General features: G+C 45.6%; 1 protein-coding gene across 10 annotated transcripts in view; it reads right to left on the bottom strand.

Moving 5' to 3' along the window:
- znf438 (zinc finger protein 438) overlaps positions 1-24,774 on the bottom strand; it is a 49,305-nt gene that overhangs the window by 3,510 nt on the left and 21,021 nt on the right. For 3 of the 10 annotated variants that reach the window (XR_007960418.1, XR_007960419.1, XR_007960421.1), the window contains exon 4: positions 89-1,167. The exons of 3 other annotated variants lie outside the window; for them this stretch is intronic. Coding sequence is in view for 2 of the 7 variants with exons in the window: in XM_052054996.1 (XP_051910956.1) it covers positions 19,995-20,580; positions 21,512-23,268 (2,343 nt within the window). In the remaining 5 variants the exon portion in view is untranslated. Of the gene's footprint in view, positions 1-88; positions 1,168-5,637; positions 5,823-17,926; positions 20,581-21,511; positions 23,297-24,774 lie in introns of those variants that run through there. 4 more of the 10 variants (XM_052054996.1, XM_052054995.1, XR_007960420.1 and 1 more) reach the window with 3 other exon arrangements.

Here is a 24,774-nt window from a genome sequence, read left to right as displayed (position 1 = left end):
CATTGAAGATTTGAAATTGTCCATCGGCGTGAATGTGCACATGAACGGTCATTCAATAATATTAATAATAGACGTCAAAGAATGTCACCTTATGAGGGAGCCACATCCGCATCCAAAAGCCAGATTTGTCCTCCGGGCCAATGAACTCCTGCTGCAACATCAAATATTGTCATCCAAACACAAATTATACAACAAAACCGAATTGAGTGACGCAAATCCGAACACGTGTGCGCAGAGTCAACCTGCTGCGGAGTATTTGACGTATTGTGTTTCAATCAAGGTTTCGGGCTTGGATGTCAAACCGCATTTCAACGTGGAATTCAAAGGCAGGCACTGATTTGGAAAAGCTCCACGCCGGAGCTCTTTGTTTTCTTGTAGGTTCTCTTTTCCATCTGTTTCCACAATGTGGTCAGGACCGGTTGACTGGGTTAGGCTGGAGCCCGGGTTTCTCTTCCAAGCCTCCGAGAAGTGCTCTCGTTTGAGTTTGGTTGCTTCTGTGGTTTCGGTTCTGAAGTGGAGCACGTTGGCTTCCACCCGTGTGGACTTAGCCCACGTGAGAATGTTGGCTTTTGTGCCTTTCCCCTTTGGGATGACGCCGAAAAGCTGTACAAGTAAGCAGACACGGGTGACCTGTGGGCCACACATCCTGCATTCCAAACCACCTCCTTGGCAAAAGAGATGTTTGCGATGTCTCCTATCATCTTCAGCCAATGGCTAACCTGCTCTAGCGTGGAAACCTGAAAGTTCACCCAGAGACACAAACAGTGAGCTGAGCAGCGAAGTTAGTTTTCGTTTTTTTTTTTTAAGCCCTGAGTTTACTTCTGTGCTTTAAAACATCCTAAATAAAAGATGGGCAGAAATTTGGAGTGAGGAAGAATTTTTGAAGTCATTTCTTTTCATCTATTTTTTCCTCCCTACTTTCGTGTGTCTAAAGGCTGCCTCTAACCAAAAGCTTTCTGTCTTTTTAGAAGCCAGATTGTGTAAAATCCACATAATGTTACCTTTAAAACCACCACAGAAAAGGTTAAAAAAAATGAGCAACTGTCCAAAACATGTTTCAGGCAGCCTTTTCAGAAGTAGCACCAGATGGAGGCTGTGTTTATGCTGTTGTGAGCAGGCTGGTGGAGACATTCTGTCACTGTTGTCATTCCTGCACGTGCATGCCTGCTGGTGGACATCAACACACACAAAAAAAGGAGTCTTAAAATTCATTCTGTACGGCACAGATCTTATTAGGCTGCGTTTAAATAGACATGCACTCGGGTCTTTGCTTCTTTCGATTGCTCCGCTTTTCTCATTTACCCGCTTTGAATACGCGCCGTGGATTGAATTTATGCAACGACTGCTATTTTCCTTTTGACTGCTCTGCTACTTTGAATCAAAATAGTGAAGTTAGACAGAACTAAGAGAGCAAGCAAGATGGGGGTTTGCACTGCGAGCGTGGGTGAAGGTTAAGTCTTTGCAGGACAAGGAATATTTTCTATTTAGTAACTCAAAATCTTAAAAGTCAAGAAAGATATCACATGGCTCACAAGAAGGCACCAACGCCAAAGTCACATCAAATCATCTTTCCGGTCCAAATGAGTCATTCTTAACTCTGTGTGACACAGCATACAAATTACTTGTGAAATTGAATTCATTTCAGATTGCAAAGCAAACATGGTGCATCAGCATTTCACTGTTATGCTGCATGCAAATGGAATAAGCTGCCAATAGCTTTTGCGCTGTATGTTCTTTGAGTTACTTTAGTCGACCACTTTTTATTTCTCTACTTTCCTTTTCAATGTCTTAAATTTAGTTTTAGAATTGTCTTATTTTCTTTTGCTTTTAAATGTCCTATTTTGCCTTTTGATGTGAAGCACATTGAGTTACACTCATCAACAATCAATCAAGCAGCCTTGGCTGGATTCATTGAAGGGAGACATTCGGTTGTTGTGACTCACTCATAGGGCTGTTTGCGAGCGATGCCTCTCTGCACTTCATAGTTTTGACTTTTATCCGCACTTCACAGCATGATATGTACGTTGGCCACTTGTCTTCACTTTGCATATGCAGATGAAGAGAAGTAATGAAGAGCTGACGGCAGACAAGAGGTCATTTGAGTCAAGTGAGGAGCATTTAGTTTGGGGGGGCCACTTGAGAACGAGCAAAGTCAATTTCATCCCAGCGAGATCTCAACTCGCATCATCGGCTTTTGTGTCTGGTACACCATTTAGCATCCGTTTGGAGTACAGCCTGCCAAAAGTAAACGCGGCAAGGACTTTTCATGAAAGATAAGGCAAGATGTGGAACAATGACATCAAATCAAATCAGTTGAACGGCATGGTGAGCTAGCGTTTAGCATGCCCGCATCTTCTGCTTTGCAGGGTGTAATGAGCAGCGTCTCACTCGCATCAACACAGGCTAATTTCAGCAAGACCAATAAAACGGGCTGTGTTGAGTATACTTTTTTTTCCATTAGGGTATTTTTTGATGAAAGTGAGCTCAATTAGAGGATATTTGGCTTGTCTACTTTGCGAGAGTCAAATCAGCTGCATGGTCAGTGAAAGGCTCTTGCACACTCTTCCTATCTGCAGTCACTGACTTACAAGATGAGCTCAAATCGAATCAGGGCCAGGCAGAAGGGAACAGGGAGCGCTGCTTAAATCCGGTTAAATGTGTCTAATCTAATGTCAATGAAAAATGAGTCACCTCTGAACCTCCGAGTGCAGGTGGTGACCCAGATGATCCATATGTCTCAACAGCACCTACGGGTCCTTGGAAAGGATCCAAGCCGAAATCAGGAATTCTGCCTCTCTTTAACGGAGTGTGTGTGTCTATTAAGTAGCCGTAACACATGTCTCTGGCGGAGCACTCCTCCGGGGAAGGGCTGCTTTCTTTCACCGTCAACACATCAACAGATGCAGTTTGGGCCATCGCTCATCTCTGCTCAAACTTGCCGTGACTAAACATCAATCTGAGGGCGATTTGAAAACACCCGAACAGGGCTTCTCTGTGTGCGACTGCCGAAAGGCCAACTGATTAGCATAATGTTGTCACAGACACATGATGGATCCCGGCAGGAAAATCCTCATTAAAAAATCTATCATTTGGTCTGACAAGCAGTGAATGGCGTCTCATTTAATATAGAACGAGGTTCAATGTTGTCTCCTTGGAAAAGACATAATATGTCGTAATTCGAATTCACTTGGTACGCTGTTTATACACGTACAATGCCGAACACACCGACGTCACGTATGGCTGAAGAGGCTAAATCCAAAATAAAATTCAACAATTTTCACAATGGCATTCACTGAAAAACACACAGTGTATTTTCCATAAAAATGAAGCAGTCGTGTGAAAAACAGTATACAGCGGTTATCTGACCATGACATCATATGCTTACGTTGCTTGTGAGCCCGCCCCTAACAAAACACAACTCCTCAATTTGTCCATCACGCAGGACCCGAGGACTTTGCAAACTGCACAAGCGTCTCTAAAGCTGTGAGAAAAACAAAAATGTTGGCTCCAAGTGCCTTGTTTTAAGTGTGATCTGGGAAATGCAATCTCATTCCTCCAAGCCTGGTGGAAAACAGGTGCGCTCTCAAGTTCTTCGGTCCTGTCGCACTTCTTGCGGCTCGAAAGTTGAGCCAGCACCTGTTCACATTCCACAGTGCTTGTGGAATTGAAATGCTAAGGCGGGAAGTAAAAACAGTCACGGCTTCTAAACAATGAAAATGTAACCTGAAAGTCCATCACACCTGTTTCTCTCCGTCACCAGTATAAATGCTGAAATGCATTGAATGTGAATTCAGCATCTAATTTTATGAAAATGATAAATGTTATTGAAAATACACACTTGTCCCGGGGGGGTGTGGGGGGGGGCATTTTCATCCAGTGGGACCGTGGCCTCCTCAGAGTGAACCGTGGGGGGCCAAAATTCCACCTGGATTTCACTGGAGCCGACAAAATGAAGCAGACACATAATCGCAACGTGTTGTTTGTGACGAGGTGATATTGACAGTGCATTGTGGCTGATGCGCTACTCTGGCCTCAGCTGTGGGGAGACTCTGATGTCATTTATAATGGGTGGGGGGGCGGGGGGGTCCATGGGGATGTAGGGACGAAGGGATGAAAGAAACCAGATCCTTGAGGTGAACTCTGCTGCTCCGACAGTGGCCTAAGGTTAATATGGAGCCACACACTGCATGCGAACTGCTTGCGTGACCTACAATACAAGTTGGTTGCTCAACATTCCGCCGAATAAAAGAAGCTGATTGTGCATAAAGCATGCTTCTTTGTGCGTGCGTGGATGTTTGTGCGTGTGTGTGTGTGTGTGTGTGCGTAGGAAGGAAGGCGGCTGACAGTTACGGTGACTTAATACCACTTGATATTTCATGGCTCGGGGAATGTGGCGGCACTCCCTGCTTTATGGGGCTGGCCTGGATTATTTAGTTGGATGGAGTCGTGCCCAGAGGAACAGCTGAATGATGTCATGTATCTCACACACATACACACACGCTTCGATACAGTACAAACTTGAGGTGTTGGCCAGAATTAGTGTTCAGCAAGCATGTCCAAAATCTGGCCAGCGGGCCAAAGTTGGTTCATGACATTTCCTAAAAATCATAATAACAACAAACATCATCATAATAATAGTCGGCACGGTGAGCGACTGGTTAGCATGTCCGCCTCATAGTGCAGAGGTGCAAGGTTCGATTCTGGCTCCAACTTTCCTGTGTGGAGTTTGCATGTTCTCCGTGTGTCTGGGTGGCTTTTCTCCGGGTACTCCGGTTTTTCTCAAGGTATATATATTTACATACGTATCAGGTCTAGGAGCATTTACATTTATATAATTGACACGCTGTGTTTTTTTACAGTGTCAATAGATGGTTTGATTTTAATCGGTGGAAAAGTTTGGACACATTCAACGAGAGCGTTGGGGTGTTTTGGGGCAGAGGGATGCTGGGTAATCAGCAGGGAGTGCATAAGTGGGTCTGGGGGTGGTGAGGTTTGCTAATAAGAGCCTGTGTGGATTTCACACAGGAAAAGGTGGCGGCGTTGAGGTGGGCCGGGGGTGATGAGAGTTGGGACACTGGGGAACAGATGTGCATTTGGAGACAGGGATGAAAGACGGGGGTGGGCGGTTTCAAGAGGGTCTCACTTTGCCGCTAAGCTGACCCTCAAGGGGGCACGTGGTATGCCACTTACAGCACAAGCGCGCGTGTTTATTTGCACATCAGCCGGCTGGATGAAATCCTGTCCGCCGCTCAGCAAGAATTGCCTTCTCACGCCTCTTCTCCGCTTCATATAAGAGCCTAAATATGGAAACGGTGATTGGAAATTGTTTAGACAACCTGAAATGGTTTATCCCGAGGCTGTGCACAGCTCACAGATCAAAGCGGAGGAAACATGAATCATACAGCGTTTCTGTACGGAAACAAGGCCTTTCTTCCTTCGACATCCACTCCATTCTGGCACAATGTGAAGGAAAACAAAAGAGGGAGAGCGTAACTTTATTTGCTCTGACTTTTCCTTCCGTTTGATCAGTCTGTTTGTCTGCCGTCACCGAAAGCTCTCACAACAATAAAGTGTGCGCAGCCACCCCGAGCGAAACGAGCGAAAGGCAAGTGGCGATTCCCTGAAGAGATCACTTGCCTTTCACTTGAAACGCTTCACCCCTCGCTCTCCTCCTCCATGTCTTCATCCTCTTTTGTCATCCCTCCTTTCCTCTGCTCTCCAGGGGCGTAGCATCTATTGCACGGACGCATTCTCGACTTTAGCCATCACTTATCCGCCGTCGAGAGACCTTTTCCCGCTCCACCGGGCTCTCTGCTTTCACTCTCTCGGGGAGAAGAAAAAAAAGTGCACAGTTGGACTGAATGACAACGTTCAAACATTAATAATTGCCCCAGTAGAGGTAATGTACCGTTTTTTTTTTGTTTTGTTTTTTGATCACCTTTGTTTAGCGAGCAGGCTGGGATCAAATTAATTTTCATGAAACTTTGTGCTGAAGAAGCCGTGTAAGAAAAACAAACACCATTTTTTGTATTAGCAATATGCTCATAGACTTTTGATCGAATAAAAGATTTTGTTTATTGTCTATGTCAGTTGTACAGTGCTGCTAAACAAATAGGGAATGACAAATTACTTTCATTCATTCATCTTCCGAACCGCTTGATCCTCACTAGGGTCGCGGGGGGTGCTGGAGCCTATCCCAGCTGTCTTCGGGCAGTAGGCGGGGGACACCCTGAATCGGTTGCCAGCCAATCACAGGGCACACAGAGACGAACAACCATCCACGCTCACACTCACACTCACACCTAGGGACAATTTAGAGTGTTCAATCAGCCTGCCACGCATGTTTTTGGAATGTGGGAGGAAACCGGAGCACCCGGAGAAAACCCACGCAGGCCCGGGGAGAACATGCAAACTCCACACAGGGAGGCCGGAGCTGGAATCGAACCCGGTACCTCTGCACCGTGAAGCCGACGTGCTAACCACTGGACTACCGGGCCGCCGACAAATTACTTGCAACATTTTATTTGGAGAACTGTTGTAATGAGTTTGAATGCCAATTTGTATTTTTACGTACGCCTCGCGAGCGATGTCCTAGCATCACCTGTTAGCAACCTGCTTCCAAATTACAGTCTGAGTCCTCAACGCAGTATTTCTCAATCTGGAAAACATTTCCCATATTTTCAGGATCTAAATCCTCCAAAGGTCAATATAGCGGATTTGGCATGCAGGCTCGAAACAGCTGCGCATTTACTTTAACTAGGCAATAGATGTGTATCTAACACGTTACACAAGTCTCACGGCAACAGTGGAGACATAGAGCGAGTCATCTGGGGAATACCAGCACGCCGAAGTGTAATACAAAAAGCTCCGTTTAGTCACGTCCAAACGAAGAAAAACAAACAGAGCATTTTACGTTATTCCGCTGGAGTGAAGCTTGACCAACTTGAATGTGGATCTTCTACAAGAATTGACCATCTCATCTAATGTTGCTCTGCTTGTTTAAATGTCTTTTCGCGGAAGCTGACTCAGTCATGGCGGCAAAGCCAAGCGTCACCCGTTGTCAACCTGACAGGTGGACGAGTGCAGTTAAAGCAGAGATGGCGTCAACCCTCCAGCACGCCACTCTGGCGCAATGTCACCGCTCGATGAAGGTAGAGAAGATCATTTTTGAAAGCCAGCTCAACATGCGCTTCACACAATACGTCTTTGATTGTGATTGGCATTTTAAATTCCTACCCTTCCTTGTTCACATACAATGCACAGTAGATTAAGACATTGTGACGCCAAAGAGGATAATAGTAAACAATCCTTAAAATATACCAATATAAAAAAAAAATTAAAAAATGCTTGTGTTTCATTTCCTACGCTCTCTCTTTCTACTGCGCAGACTTCAAAGTGAATATATTTGCAAACTGTAGAGGGCGTCCTGGAGCAGACAAGTCATTTGCTGCTTTAAGATGGACCAGGTCATGTTTCCTGAGTTTTGAGCGGAGCACAGTCATTGTAGTCACTGGCCTCTATTAGCAAAGGTGACCTCAGACCGTATTGTAGGCCACTTCAAATCTGCAGATGGTCATTTCACGGTCACTTGAACATACAAGGCGTTTAAAGATTTGCAAGCCTGATTGTGTCGCCTCTTGTGATGCGCCACTAAAGACGCTTCTGCTCAAAATGACCGAGGGGCGGTGAACAATGTCCAGCTTTGTATCCGCAGTAAGCGGAGGCTGACTGTCACAATGGTACAGAATTGGTGAGGTGTACCGAACCCTACGTTCAGTCACACGCATGTCCACCCACACTTAAGAGGCCTGGATTGGATATAGATATATACTCACATATATTGCATATTAATCCTGCCTACCAACAAGTGCTTATGCGGGGGGAAAAAAAAGCGGATCAATTCTTCAATTCTGAGGCTCCGCAAGGATGTGTCTCCATTACACATTTTTTTTGTAATTTTTCTTCTGCCATTTAGAAGGCAAATTGGAATTAAAAAGACAGCGAGTGATGTAATTATCCTGGCGCGGAGCCAACCCAAGTGTTTCGTTCGATACCCACTTATTTCATATAACACACGCCATGCATTGCAAGCAGGCATTCATTGCAATATTCTAACATGGAGTCAACGAACAACACCACACACACATCTTGATTGCCATTATGCAATGTTTGCCTTGCCTCATTTGCTTCACGGTAAAACGAGTGCTTAAATATTTAATGTATGCGTCCCCCCCACCACCCGCCTCCCGACACTCCCCAAAAGCATCAGGTGTAACTCACTCCTATAATCTCTCCCGCCTTAGTGCACGACAGTAATTACGGTCAAATTAACTGGAAAAGGCGGAGAGGCGACGCCAGGCAAAGCTTTGTTGCTTTTATGTCGACTTGCAAGTTTATAGGCCTGCTGCTCCTTTTGCTTGCGAGCACTCATCCTCCCAAACACTGCCTTGAGATTAAGTTTTATATACTTCCAAAAAAAAAATGGAAATGTTTCCAGATCCTCGACAAATTTGAATGCAAATAATAAAGTCAAACAAAGTAAAAATAATTGACTATCCACTCGTAGGTGACCCAAATGTGCTGCACTGTTCTAAACATTTCCACCCAAGTCAAAGAGCGGCATTCCTTCATCAATGCTCGCCCAACGATATGATCCGCAGCCATGAGAAGAACAATGGGATGGCGGTGTTAAGCGTTTCCAAAAATGGCAAACCTAAACGCCAGCGAGCGAGACAATTGCGGAGCTCTAAAACAGTGACGGTGGGCGTCTGCTTGGAGCATCAAAGCGTGCACTCACAAAGACACCGAGAGGAGGATGTATGCTTCAATGTCTGTTTTTATACAAGTGGTGAATTGTGACTTTAATCCATTTAGGTGCAGAGCCTCTCCAAAAAAAAAGAAAAAAGAACCCCGAGTATGTAATATGAGTAATAAAGCAATAGGAAGGCGCATGCTTTACCTTAATCCCACACACTCGATTTTTGTCACTAATCTGACAGATTAACAGCCTTTTATTACCTTAATACGCCGCCTTCGACATCTTTTACCTCCTGGGGGAATCCTGTTTAGAAGTATTCAAGTTCTCAGAGCGTTTCTCCATGCTGCCTGAGAACCTTTTATCTCAAACAACACATGAATAAAAAGGTAAAATTCTACCTCAGCCAAACCTAAGGTTGTCAAGTGTTCTCCCGGAAACCCAACTTTAAATCCACCTCATTATATTTCACAGGATCATTTTTTTTTTCCCCCTCCTCAAGGATGATGACAGTAAAACGCTGTTGAATTAGGAAAGCGAGGTACTTCAAAGGTGCAACTTTTTCATTTGTTTTGCTCCGAGTAGCAAACGCCTTGTTCATGTGTAATAACAGTAATCCCGCTTGTATATTCACAGCCCACGCTTCACTAATTCACCTTTTTGCAAGTTGCTGCCGAAAGAGGAATTTGTGTCAAGGAAAGCATGTTGGAAGTATTGCATCTGGACGGAAAGACGTTGGGGAGGAGTTTAGTTTAGCCTGGATTATTAGAGGAAGACTTTTCTGCCATTTATTCACAAATAATCATCTTTGAGGGATGTCCAAGAATCTGTCCGTTGCCGATTTTGACTGCAAGGGAGGGGAAATGGCTGACATTTAACTGGTGACTCTTTTTGGGAGGTTACTTTTCGTGACATCTGATGACACCGGTCAACAGCAAATTTTAATCAGAGATTATTTTACGTGTCCCTGAACTTTTTTTTTTTAAACGCTGGTTTCAAAAACGTCTTTGCAAAAGGTTATCGCATTGCTGCTGAAATGAAAGGTTGGGAAATGATTCACCGCGGGTGTTACCTCGCGAATTGAATAATCACCAGATGAAGTTTCCAAGGGAACGGCCACGCTGAGCAGAGACTAAAAGTGTTTGACTCAGGTTCATTCCGGCGGGAACAAACAGGCGTGTTTCCGTCAGTTTTTCGCCGCAATCGCCTCCAATGCGCAGCATCGTTCACACGAGCTGCGGGAGATGAGAGAAAATCTCCAAGGTTGCACCGAGTGGGCGCCGAGGTGAGCTTTCGTGAAACAACTTGTGGGAGAGGTGCTCGTTTCCACCACAAGTCTTCAGGGAATCCCCTCCCTTCCTCGGTAAAAGCACCACTGATGGACGGCTGAGTTTGGCAGGTGCTCGTATATACTCGGCGCATTACCGTTGCCCACAGCGCCGAGGCCGTCAGGACAGAGTGCGCGGCGAGAGAGCCGAGAACATTAGAATTCACATGACCTCGCAACAACGGCCTATTTGCTGCTCGTTGCAGTCCAGAGAGGCTCATCGGGAGCTGCCAAGCTTGGAATCTTTGTGAGGTGGATGATGGGGTGGGTGGTTTGAGAGTGGGCGGAAGCCGAACTAACCTGCCTGTTACTAGAAGCGGGAAGAGCCGTGAGCTTTATTTCAGATTTAAACCGAAATGTAGTCGCAACTCACGCCAAATTTCAAGGCGTGCTTGGAGGAGTTCTGTAAAGAAGACTCCTATTGTAGCACACCTCTCGCCATAAGTCGGCTGGGACGGGCTCCAGGTAATCCTTGCGGGGATACGGGCTGTAGAAAACGGATGGATTTGCAATGAACTAGAAAAGATGAAAACGGGTCATGACTTCTTCCTCTAACTTTCAACATATTTCCATGGCATCTAGATGCCGTCAAAACAATACTTTCATATTAGACAGGGCTTTGTCCTGAGCACAAATACAGCCAATAGGTGAGTTTTCGGGGAAAAAAATGACAAGGATGTTTGTGTTTTTGAAAAGTTTGGCTCCCATGGAAACACTGCCGTAAAACGTTGATTAACCGCACAGGCAAGTAGCATTCTACGAGTTAGCAGCGGTTATATTCTCTGTAACTCATTCACTGCCACTGACGGCGGTAGATGTCAGAGATCCCTTTTTAACAGAGTGTAGGTAGTGAATGAGTTAACGGCCCTCACTCTCCTCTCACACTTTCGCTCCATTGCGGAATGGCGTACATTGACGGCGACTGACTTTGTTGGCCCGGTTATTGCACCAGAACACGTTATTTGATGAGAGAAGGTCAGCGTTTATTTATTCCCAAGCACGTTTGCTATCGTGTGTATCGTTACACATCTGCTCGCAAGGCCGTACTTTCCTGACCTGTTGATTTAGATGCTACATTAATGCAATCATTTTCTGGCCATCTGAAGTATAATTAGTAACACCGTGATTATATAAACAACACGGAAAGCCGCTCAGCTTGTAGCCCGCCAGAACCTTCCGGATATTGAGCCAAATACTTCACTCGCTCACGCATCTCTGGAAATGCCTTTTCACCGAGTTGCCCCTCTTTTTGCTCGCCGTTGCGTAACCGCTCTTATGTTGTATTATTGAAACGTTTGGCTCCGATTAGAGCGGCAGATGAAACGGCTAAATGCTAATGTGTGATTTCCCGTGGGGGGCCGCCCGGCTTCATGAGCTGCAGGTGTTTGTCGGGGAGCAGGAGGGCTTTTAAAGCACATCGATGCCAATTACACCCGCCATTGTTTGGATTTCGTGTTGCTCGTCAGGCAGGTGGTCCAGGTTTGCATCAGAAATCCTTCAAACGTATCGACCCCCCCCCCCCCCCCGCCCCAACCTGCCGTCTGCCCATGAAGTGCGGTTGGAAGCAGTCATCTGTTAAATAAGAGGACAGTTGGGTGTCGCAGAAAAGCTTTGCTCTCGCCAATAATATGCTTTTGAGTATCTTCGCGTACGCGGAAAAAAGTGGGGTGACCGTGTCAGTAATCTTGTGCATTTGTTCAACTGAAAATGAGCGATTAAATTGTTGACAAAGGTAACAAGTGTCTGGTTTTTAGTGGCTAAATGTCTTTTTTGTTATGCTCACTGGCAGCAGAGGAAAGTACAAAAAGGACCAAAAAGTTGGCCAATAGGGAAGAATTGAAAAAGGAAATTAGAAAGGAACAAATGATGGAAAACAGGAAATGGGAACAACGCAGTAGTGTGCAGTCGTCGTTAGCATATTTGCTTCACAGTTGAAGGCCTTGGGTTCGAATCCTGGCTTCGCAAGTGAGAAAGAAAGCAAACGAGGAATGAAACAAAGTCAACAGTCATTCTATTAAATTTGTGTTCATGTCAATTTTTGACAAACGCAATACAATATTTTTCAATACTTTATGATTTTGTCAGAACAGCGAGGGCACATAGGGTCAGTCCCGAGTGTACTGGCTACCCTGACTCCTCTTTTAACCCTTCTTCCTCATCCCAACCCTTTAAAAGACGGCAATAGATTTTTTTTCCTGCTGTGCTGAGCATGCAAAAGTGCCTTCCGGGTTTCCTTCTCAACCCCCTTCATTAATTTTTTTTTCCCCTCCTATTGTACATCACTGCAGATTTATCACCTCACACTATATTTTTTTTTCCCGAAAGCATGCAAAAGGAGTGGAATTATTCCTGGATCCTGACAGGGGCGCCTCGGGTTAGTGGGGACGGGGGTTTGGAGAAAGGCGGGGCGAGGTGCAAGAGGTGCGCTCGGCAAAGGGGAGACGGAAGGAGTCTGAAAAAAAAAGTGACTCACGTAAATGCTGCTGAGGAGAAAAAGGGAGGGCAGAGGGGGGATGAGTATAATTGATTCTGACGACCCAAGTCAGATGGCGTTCTTCCCAGGGGGGAGACGGTGAGTGGATCCCAGCCAGAGTCACCGTTACGGAGGGGGAGGGAGGGAAAGAGGCTGAGGTATGAAAGAGGTGTGGAGATTATCCCACTTCTCTAGTAAAATACCAACCGTGCGTTTATACGGCGGCAACGTAAAGTAAAAATGTGAACATTTGAGAAAGGGGCCGTAATAGTGTCTGCCTCGCTCCGGCCTGAGTCGGCTTGCATGCATGTTAGATTCATTCAAGACTTGAAATTGTCTACGCGTGTGAATGGTTGTTGCGTCTACAAAAATGCACATTTTCCGAACATGCTCACTGGGTTGCTGTGAATTTTGAGCAGATTGGGTTATTTTTACCCAAGGTTGGGTTACTTATTTTGACACGGACGCACTATCCAGAGTGGAAGGCGGTGTCCGTGTGACCACTTCATGGTGGCCAATTTCACCTCATCCACAATAGATACTTGACGCGTGCCAATTTCCTGCAATGACTCGAGCAATAGAACCCTCTACGCGTCACTTCCTGCGCTGCATTTTAAGGTAATGATGGGAGCCGCTTCCATTGGTGGGAAAACAAACTGGCTGTGTTCACGCCCACAATGGCGCAGATGCCCATCTCTACGTATGTGCACCTACAACGATAGCAAAAGAAAGAAAAATCCACCCACGCTTTGCACCCCACTTGCACCGAGCATGAAAACAGTCAAATAAAAACAGAGGCAATAACTAAAACAACAGCAATGCACCCAAGTATGTCTCCTGCATACACATGCAAACATTCAAACACATTTCTATGCAGAAAAACACTCCCCCTCTTATTACCCACGCATCCGCGACTCCTTGGAGCCAGACTGTGTAACTGAATTAGCGATTCAGATGGCTTCTTGCTTGCAAACCTTGTTAGCTTTTGCGCTACAGCAAACACAGACATCCTTGTTGCGAGTTGCGTCTAGAAGTATTGTATTGATGGTGGTTATTAGCCGCACGTGCGTGCGCCTGGAGTGGAGAGAGCGCTCGTCCTTCCAGCAGGCCTGATTCATTAACCTCATGTAGGAGACAACTCAGTGAATGTAGGTTACTGCTCCGTAATTCCCCATAGGCGGTGTCGGCATTAGCATCCGGTTATCTCGCCATATTCCCCCGAGCTGAGATGACTCCGGAAAGATGCTCTCTGTCTCATTTTAAAGCATTGTTGTACACACATGTGCACGCACACGAGTAGAATAAGGCGATGTGATCTGGACAGGAAAGGTCATATGAAAAATGTCAACAAATACATGTTTTTATCCAGATTTTTTTTTTCCCCCAGGATTCTAAATGTATGTTTTGCGATTAAGGACGGAACTCGCCAGAATGAATCGATAAATGCAAGATTACGAGCCTGTACATGAAGTGGATAGCAGACTTTGAGTCATATGAGAAGTGAGGGGAAGATTGGAACAGATGGCAGGAGTTCCCCTGGGCGAATGGCGCCTGCCCCACTGAACACTGGGAGCTCTTGACCATCTGGACAGAAAGGCAACGAGCAGCATCCCACGGAGGATTCCCCACTAAGCGACATGGAAAAGGAGAGAGCGGGCAGGCCCATTTGGAGCAATGTCACCGACATTATGTCCACGAGCCATGTGAGAATCGGGTCTTAGGAACAGGCGAGGGTGAGGGGGGCATGTCCGACCGAATCCAGCAGTAGGCGCTGTCTCTCTACATGTATCAGTCCATTTTCTAGACCAGGGAAGGGCAACTTAAATGCTAGAGGGCGGCACACATTTTCATCAGTGCTTCATGGGTGCTTGGGGGGGGGGGGGGTCTGTACAGTAGGCTAAACTTCGTTCAAGTTGTCTTCACTATCCCACTAATGATTATCGTTGCCTATGTATAAAAAAAAAACAATCAGAAAAAGCTTTCCTGAGAATGGCGCCTACCTAAGTGTGTGGGTGCCTTAACAGTTTTTAATAGGTGTCAAGCACACTAAAAGGTTGCGTGATCCAATCATCTGCCTCGGCAATCTCACGCTGGGTTCCAGCTGAAAATTAAATCGCAACCACATCTACCACTCAAAGAGTTAAACCCGATGTTTCACGCACGCACACATGCTGAGCATTTCTTCAATCTCAGCTGTTGGGCGCGGGTGGGGCTAGTGGGGTGGGGGGGGGGGGCGGAGGGGCAGTGGAGCTGCAGTTCTAAAGCATGCACGATTGGAAGGAAATCTCAGGAATATTCTGTAAGCTGTCCATCACCTCATGTAGTGTAAGCACTTGCTGGAATGTATGGAGCCAAGCTTGGCAGACATACAAATCAAAAGCATATTTCTGGTTTGGGCTTTGGGAAGTGTGCAGTCATCTCTCATGCTCTTCAGGAAGCTTTAAATGGATCCAGACTGGAAGTGGAGTTGTGGGTGGAGGGGGGTTGGGGGGGGGGGGTCGATGGTATGTTTAGTTAAGGTAGATGATTTGAACCAGAGAGTTTGTTACTCTTATCTTACGATCGTGGTATTTCTCCATGAGGCGTTGATGAATATATAAACATGGAATACGTGAGGAAGAAAAGGAAACGAAGCTTCCAGTGCCTGGTTCATTTGAGTGGCTTTTATAAACCCTTGAATGCAATTATTTTTTTTTAAACAATTTGAAGAAAAAAACCTCCGAACTTTCTTTAGCTATTTGTATCCATTGAGCCGTAACGCACATGCTGCAGCACAGCCGTGATGAAATCATAAGGCTACCATATACTGTACTGCAGTCGGCTGGCGCGTAACCTGCCTAAGCACTCAAACTCAGCTGGGATAGGCTGCCGCTAAGCCTGCGAGCCTAAGGAGGACAGAAATAATGGATTGGATACATTGCATGTGTTTTTCGGTCTTTGGTTTGGCGGTAACTGCGCCAGCTTATCTTCCTGAGGTGTCTGCCTCTCGACTCCATTTGGAGCTCCAGCGGATCGATGACTTTCTCCAGCCGCCCGTCATCAATTATTCACCTGATCAGCCCGACTGCTCATTAGATGACTAATCTCTGAGGGCCAAGGGAGGACTGGACACTTTGAAACCCGAGACCGGCACAGAGGCAGCAGGGGAAAGGAAGGGCGGCTCACGTGCCCATATTGATAAATAAATACGGGCCTCGCGTACATGTTGGTCCTGACATGTCGGCTCTTTATAAATCTTTCACGTCACCGTAGAATCACTTTGATGAACGCGCACACATATCACCGACACGCCGCGTGTGCCGACAGAGTCGTCACACACGTTAAAGAATCAAGACAGACTGGCAACCGCCAGTGAGGAGTGAGTGAAGAGGAGTGGAGCTCATGTTCAACAAAACACTGCTTGTTGCGCTCACGTTTCACCGCCACTTAAGATGTTCTCAGTGGTCAGCGGATCACATTTTTACGGGCCAATAAATCACCAGTGATGCCATCTTTCCTTTTTCGGGTCTTGGTGCACATTGTTTGTGATTTGGCTTCCACTCTGTTTTACAGAGGAGGCGAAAATAGACCATTTCATATCGTCTATGGGTCTTGGGATATCTCCAGGTGTCAGAAAAGTGATTGACTACCACCGAGCTGAACTGAAACGATGACAAAAACTTGATGAACGTCCAAGGCCGAAGAAGCAGAAAGCACACAAAGAATCGGATGCAAAGATAGAAAAGAGAAAGCTTCAGTTCTTCATTCTCACTGATCACGAAGTGTGGGGGGTGGCTTTGATCAGACTCATCCCTCTGAGATCCATGAGGAAGTAAGAGCGCTTGTGTGACGGCTATGCTGAGCATTGACTCTGATTAAAGAGAAATATGCATCAATGTATAGCGCGCTTCTTTTCATCTGCGCCTGCCACGTGTAACTGATGTTGCACCTTCGGCGGCTGAAGCACCACCTGAAGTGTCTCATTTAGAACCTTCTTTGCAAAGTAGAGGGAAATAAAAGAGAATAAGGGCACGTACGGTCGAGGAGATTTTGTCTTTTGACGAGCCGCAGAAACCCTGCTAAAGGTGCCCTTTGACCCGTGACACAGAATCATGTGCTTCCAAAACAATGAGTGTCAAGGACCCGCATTCGACACGGTGGCGGCAAGGCTCGAGCTTCCATTCATTGGACTTATTTTCCTCTCTGCTGTCTGTTGGAACTTTGAAAAAAAAAAAAAAAGAAAAAGAGTGGAGTTTCATGTCGCTTGAGAGAACAAGAAGACAAGTAGGCATATTAAATATGGCGCAATCAAAAAACAATATTGCTGCTGTTCAAATGCTCTGCTAGGAAACTGATAAACTCACATTCATCTCGGAAAAGACAAAATAACCAAAACTCAGGAGCTACCGATACAGTGGAAAACTATCCGTTCCGACACAATGAGTGACCTCCAATTTGGTTGCGTTTCAAGAGAATTTTAAGGCATTATAAACAAAACAAAACGGGATCTTTTCTCTTTTGACATTGTTTTCACACATGCAAATTGTACCAATGCATTGAAATTCAAAGAGGGTTAAAAAGATAAAAACTTAATGGAGTGAAGTTAGCAACAAAAAAAAGGTACTAAAGGCGAACAAGGCTCGAGGGTCACACACAGCACAGTATATACACTTTTCTGGAGTGAGAACTGCTTCTGTTACCATGACGACAAGCACCCCTTCGTTGCCCATCTTTAAACTAATTTTTATTGTTTGGCTTTTGAGTCAGCATGATACTTAAGTTTTAGTTTGACCGTACCGTCTTTATTAATTTGCTTTATTGTTTGTTGTCCAAATTATATTTGCTCCATGTACAGCACTTTGTATGCAGCTGCGGCTGTTTTAAAGTGCCAAATGTAGAGCGGGGTTGTTGAGTGCTGGTTTTAAAAAGCAAATCACACAGAATAACCGATGGAAATTTCACTTGCAGAAGCGGCACTTTGTCGCCAACAGACATCTCCAAACACATTTGTGATGTCACTCCATGCCAAAAGCGAAACAGCCTGCTTACAGGCATTTTTTTTTTCACACCTACGAAAATGTACTTGGAAGTCAAATTCCTGTAAGCCGCCGCACCCCTCATGCCTTTCATGTGAGATACAAAGACATAATGGATTTTTTTTTTACCTCTGTCATGTGATTACATTATAAATTAATGAAATTAATAAAAATTGGAGAAATACTTTGATGCCCGGAGAAAAAAAAAAAAAAAACGTATCCACCTAAGTACCTGCTAAGCACAGTACTGTACTTCAAACGAAAGATTCGCAACAATCTCCAAATTTCAGCAGACTTGCATTCATTAATTACAAATATAAACGCTACGCGATTAATGAGTCAAGCGATGTCAGCCGTCTCAGCAAAGCATGTTTTTATTTTTAAAACTGGTTCTCAACACATACAAACGAGCACGACCACAAAGCCTTTTTTTTTTTTAAACTTTTGGATGTTACTGATGATATTGAAGAGGGATACCCACCAAGGCTTGTTTTAAATGCAATGAGCAAATGTAAGGCTCGACTCAACCTATTCCTTCCTTATTGGTGTTGAGGCTTGAAGGGAAGGAGAAAAAAAAAGACTCATACACACGCACACGGCATTCAATGAGCACTGCTGTCTAGCCACTTCCAAGTTTAGTGCCAAACTGAGGACAACTTTGTGTTCTGTTTTGACCAAAGAGAGCAGCTGATAATTTAAATATATTTATGTATACGGCATTTATATAATTTTCACAACCTAGCTATCTATCTATATATCAATATATGATTTTTAAAACAGGTACATTCATTTGACCCGGTCATTATCCCCCCCCCCCCCCCCCTCACCCAATTTTAACTACAGTACCTCCCAACCAAGAAACTATATTTGAACCAGACTCAACTTTTTGAGTGACACCGCATTGAACAAACGCATCCTAAAAGATTTCTGCAATAATTTGGTATAAAATAGCATATTTTTCTGGGCAACAGTACGTGAACTCTACAGAGAGTCAATAGATTTGCTCAGGTGCATCCGTGAGCTGGCAACAACATCAACTAGCTACGACAGTATCATGTCAGTGGTTAAACACGGGTGGACAATCACTTGCATGAATAGAACCGTGGCATGTCGCAGAATACCAGGGCTGCCCCTTCCCCCAATGATTTTTCATGTAAAAATCAAGGTTTTATGAAAATCACATTTTTTCACAAAAGAATCTGCGGAAATTTCACAGCCCTGGAATACATGCGTAGGCAATCAACGAGCAAAGGAGTTCTTGGCCACCAAATGTGAAGCCACAAAACACATGGAGTACTTGGATTGATTCTTTTGAAAGGCCACAAGGCAGTCACATGAGTGCTGGTCAGGTGTGTGGTTGGGTTCAATTTGGCAGTGGGCCTTCTGAAGGAGTATTGGAACAAGACTCAATAGGAAGGGAAGAAAAAAAAAAGGAAATACTGTGGTTTGAATTACAATTAGAAATGAGATATGAGAAGGATAAAGTCTCAACATGGAGGGAATTAAGTTACAATTGTACTAAATGAGAGGAACTCATTCATATGAGAGTAGAGTTGTAATACTGTGAGAGGGAAAAAAAACCACGTGACACGTGAAAATAAAAAGTCAATGTTTTGGCACATTGGCGCGGTCATCAGTTGAATGTGCCTCGAGTTTCTGATAAGGATGCACATTGTTCTGATGCGGTATGGGAATTTACGACTCTTCATCCAGTGTTGCCCAAATACTCCGAACAGATTGTGCCACCCAAAGCACTGCCGTTAATGCTATGATTTTTTATCGCAGTACCAATATAGTTATATAGATTCCGATTTACCTGTATAACTCTTGGACCAACAGATTTAAATGGTCTTCCAGTGTTGATAGTCTATTCGCTACTTACTACTCACACCCCTTGGTTTACACAAAAGACAAGAACAATAGAAAATGAACACCTTCCATTGAGGGTGAAACACCATGCAAATAATTTGGGGTTGGTTTTGCAATATTGTTAACGCACTGAAAAAAACACTCCCGGTTTCCTGACCATATCAACAGAATAACCTGCAAACCATTGTGGAATAAGGTGCCGTTGTGTAACTCCGGAGAACAAGAACCATTTTCAAGACCGTGAATGCAATGGCGTTGATGGATGCAGACGTCCCAGACGAGTCGGACCAAAACTACATTCATAGCTAGCTTTACAAATATTTATATATCAGAGATATTTACTTGTGATATTTGAACAGTTTTACTGTTTTTAAATAAACATTAAATAACTTTGAAAAAACAGTGCAACATAAACTGAGCGTCGTTTATAAATGTGGACTCTTGAAGGACGCGCAAAGTGGTGAAACATGAGAGAAACTCTAAATCCCTGCTTGGCTGCGAGTGGATGAATACGATGATGACAAGTTCCAGTAAACGGGCTCCATGTTGGGCAGGCTAATGTGGACTTGGAACAGGAGTGTCCAGACCCCCGTCGGCCTCATCGTCTTGCAGGCCCGAGTAGGAGCTCAGGGCAGCCCACAGTAAGCTGGGTTGCTCACAGTGGTGGTGAGCCCTCCAGTGCTCCAGGACCTCTTCTTTAGTTTTCAACACTTGGCTGCAGAGAACACAGTTAAAGGCCGAACCCGCTGCGAGTATCCCAAGGCATCCGATGGCATCCGACGTCGGTGCGGTCTTTCTGCAGTCCCCTTCGCTTCCGCGGTGGTGGAACAAAATGTGCCTCTTGAGTTGAGCAAAAGAGAAGAATTCCTCATCGCAGTTGCCGCACTTGACAAGGTTGCGCTTCTTGTTGAGCTGCCGCCAGTAGTGTGCGGCACGTTTGACCAGTTTTTCCTCAGTGTTTTCATCGCCCGGCGAGGGTTGCCCCGCCTGAAGTTGGATCATGACCTCTTCCCCATGAACATAGACGAGGTGCATCTTCATGTCGGCGAAGCTGGAAGTGACCACTTGGCAGCGCCCGCATTTAATCTGCAGCTCCACACATTCTTCAGGATCCTGTTCATCTAATGCTTCAGAGTTGTCCCTGTTGGGACCAAATTAGCAAATATCTGTTCAACATTGACACGCACGCACAAACACACGCACACAAATGTGACATCTGTGTGTGTGTGTTTGTGTTAGACAGATAATATAACAATACTGGCAAGGCATATATTCTTTATCCTCATCCGATCAACGACTAATACGACGCCATCTTACTGAGTCACGTTAAAAGTAGAAGTAGTCCTCGTTTGTATTGGCATGACTGCATTGCACTGTTTCCTGGTGGCCATAGCAGAGACACAGGAAGGAGCAAAATGACGACTTGGACTGCAGCATTAAATTATTCATTCATTCATTCATTCATTCATCTTCCCAACCGCTTGATCCTCACTAGGGTCGCGGGGGGTGCTGGAGCCTATCCCAGCCGTCTCCGGGCAGTAGGCGGGGGACACCCTGAATTGGTTGCCAGCCAATCGCAGGGCACACAGAGACGAACAACCATCCACGCTCACACTCACACCTAGGGACAATTTAGAGCGTCCAATCAGCCTGCCATGCATATTTTTGGAATGTGGGAGGAAACCGGAGCACCTGGAGAAAACCCACGCAGGCCCGGGGAGAACATGCAAACTCCACACAGGGAGGCCGGAGCTGGAATCGAACCCGGTACCTCTGTACTGTGAAGCCGACGTGCTAACCACTGGACTACCGGGCCGCCCGCATTAAATTATGATGCACAAAATGTATGTCGTTGCATTAAGTTAATTACTTGCTGCTTTTAAGTGCAGTCGTATAGACAATATTCCCTTTACCTAAAACACAAATAGGATTGTTTTAAATGCATTTCCTCTTATTTCAATGAGGAAAGACTATTTGAAATTCAAGCATTTTGCGTTACTAGAACTGGCCTATCTCGAGGCCCCGCTGGATTTTATTGAAACAACTTGATAACGTGACAAGAATTGCCTTACCCCTTCACGGCCACGTCGTTCTCGTGACGTTTAATGGAGCCCTCCACGGTAAGCAAGACCTTGTGCACCTCTCGCAGATGGCTGAAGTACACGCCCACATACCCAAAGGCCTTTCTGCAGAACTCACAGCTCAGTGACCCATGAGATCGAGCCTCAGAATGGTGAAGCTTCATATGGGTGCTCAGGCTGCCCGAATGTGCGTACGCTTTGCGGCACATCAGGCAGACGTACGGTCGACTGTTGGTGTGACTGTTCATGTGGCTCTGGAGGTGATGCTTGAACTGGAAGCAGCGGCTGCAGGTGGGGCAACGATGGATTAAGCGGCCGGCGACCAAAATTCTGGGATGAGATGCAGTGCTCAGATGGAGAGAGACCGGGGGATGTTGCGGAGGACGATCTCGCTCCTTGGTGGGTGTGGGGGGCTGATGACTCGGGACAAGCTCCGGTTCTTGACCATCCGAAGAGCTGGCAGGCAAGCTAAGTAGCTGCGGAAGAGCCTCCATCACCAACAGGGGCTTGGGCTGAATGCTACGGTACTTCTTTGAAATGTCAACTTCTTTTTCCTTGGAACCTGAACCTACCATTGATGGTTTTTCAGGGACCCGTCTACGAAAAAAAGACAAGGACCTCTTCTTTCGGGCCTCATATGCTAAGATGTCTTCCATTGTCTTTCTCTTTCTGCCTCTTTTCTTTCCCGGCAGCTTCTGAAGGTTACCCAACAGAGGGATGACTGGGTTCTTACTCTGAGGCTGATGAGATGAGTTTGGCACTTGGCTGCCAACCCAAGCTTGAGATGTTTCGCGCATTGAGGAGGTGGGATCTTTGGGGCTCATGGGACCTGACTGGTTTAAGCAATCCTTGTTATCTTGGGACACGTTGAGCTTGGCAGCTGGAATGAGTGCGGTCTTCATTTTAGAGTAGGGCAGGATGGGCAATTTACCCTGAGGAGGGGAAGGGATAATCTGCACCGCTTTACCGAAGATGGCTGGAGAGATAACGGTGATGCTGTTCGCGGGCTGAGCTGAGGCAGGCTTAGCTTGGCACATCCCCATCATCGTGCCACTTTGCTCCAGGGATTTGCCCGGCGACGTTTTGAGAGCCGCCGGGAGAGTAGAAGGGGGGCATAGATTTTGAATTACGCCCGTCATGGCAGATTGTTCAGCTTTATGCGGGGCTTGTTCTAACTGGGACCCTGGGTACAAGACAGCGTTGTCTGGTAAAAGAGTAGGGACAGAGATTTCCGAACGAGCCGGGTCGATAAAAATAACCTGCTCCGACGGTTCCTCCTTTTGCGTTTGACTTTGAGTGACAGCACACTCCTCTTTCTTTTCCTTACTCGACAAAGACGTGGCACTCAGCGGCTTTTTTGTCGCACCGACCCCCGAGGCGGTTTTCACCCTTCGAGCTATCGGTGTTGATCTAACCTTCTCCGTGGGCCCGGCTCTCCGCGCAGGCTTGTATCTGGGTATGGGCAGCTTGAGATTCTTTTGAATGGATTGGGTTTGTTGAGATGGTTGTTGCTGTGTTGTCTGAGAGGAGACAGGAGGGGGCAGTGCCACCAGAGAGAATGTGCCATCCTGGCCAGCTATTTGCATCAGCGCATAGTTTTGGGTCGGCACGACGATGGATTTAGGGCTGGAGCCGCTATTAGCTTCAAGGGGAGCAGGGGGAGGTTGGCAGGCGAGAAGTGCAGAGGATGGGGAAGGCACAATGACTGGGGCCTTGGGGGCGATGTTGCGGAACTGAAGGCTCTTCATTTGAATGGCTGGATTCACTGGAAACCAGCTGAAAGACAGATCAAATTGTTGGATCAGCTATTATTTGGGACCAAACTCTCAAACACCGCAGATAACAGCCTTGCAGCACTACAGGTGCCATGCATTTTTTCGCCCGTGGACATTAAACAAACATCTCCTTTGGGAGTCATTGTTATGAACAGTTGGACGACAAATTTCATTTCCCGGTGCGCAACTCAAATGGGAAAATCAAATATAAGAGAGAAGAAATGAAAGTCTTTGCACTAGTGTGACCAGTTGTCTGCTTTGCTACATCGCTTTGGTCACACAGAGCAGTCATCTTGTCCCCCGAGGCTAAGGGCAGAATGCCCTCTTTGATTTGAACTCAGCGTGTAGTCATAGTTCCAACTGAGCCATTGCGGTGAATTCCTTGCACCCCCCCCCCCCAAAACACACTTCCTGGAAAGTACAGCTAGTAGAGAAGCAAACCTTTCCGATCTCAGTCTACTCGATCCGTAGAATCAGTCAAATCCCAATTAAAACAGACTTCCCAGAAATTAATACCACATCTTTCTTTCAAAAGGTGACGGAGCTAACACTGGAATGCAGCAAAGCTCAAGAGCAAAACGACCACGCGACGGTTTCAATTTCACAACGAGCACTATTTCTATTGAAGCATTTAGAACAGCAAACCACACTCTAATACCACGCGGTATAGAAAGCATTCTGGGAGAAATGACCAAAAAAAAAACTGTAACAATACAACAAGAAACTCAAGTGAGACAGATAACATCTTTTTCAAGAAGAGTCAGTCATGAGAAACTGCATCAGGCATACTGTTCAACAGCTGGAAGTGTTTTTGGGCAAAGAATATTTACGCGGTAACCGACCACATGACAGCTCCATAAAACTGGAGGTATTCCTTCTCTCTATACGGCAGACAATTGATAGTATTTTGATTGTTCCTGCGGTTGAACGATCAGTGGAATCTATCCAAGGGATGCTTGGTCGACGGGGCAATTTACGTGGCCATAGATTTGAATGTCTTGGAGGAAATTTGTCCCACCATCTCAGAGTGTGCAGTAAGAAATGATGATTAAGGGAACGGTGTGCATTCATGGCTGAAAAAAATATGATGATAATAATAATAGTCGGCCTGCAAAAACAGAATCTGAATAGTCTTTCTTGGCCAAGTTAGTGCCATTGATGATTTGGCAGCAGTGATTCAACAAATGACGTTTCGACTTTTATTTTTGCATGAATTCTGCATGTTTGCTATTATCAGAAAAAAAAAAACCTCCACACGAAGCCATTTGTGAAAGGCGGTGCAAAGCTAAATAAGTGGACTGCATAAAAGCCACCAAACACACTGTGCGGTTTTGTAGTCTCCCGTTACACCTCCAAAAACAGCTGCTGCCAGTTCGTCAGTCAAACCCCGTTTGACTCGATAAGTGCGCGCCTCACCTTTTCTTCTTGTGTTTCCACTGGATGCATAAATCTGTCTTTTTTGACAGTTGAGTGAGATCT

Source organism: Hippocampus zosterae, chromosome 20, assembly GCF_025434085.1.
Source record: "Hippocampus zosterae strain Florida chromosome 20, ASM2543408v3, whole genome shotgun sequence".
Classification (NCBI taxonomy): Eukaryota; Metazoa; Chordata; class Actinopteri; order Syngnathiformes; family Syngnathidae; genus Hippocampus; species Hippocampus zosterae.
Note: the sequence above shows the minus strand (reverse complement) of the source record. Positions and strands in the feature narration are given on the sequence as shown.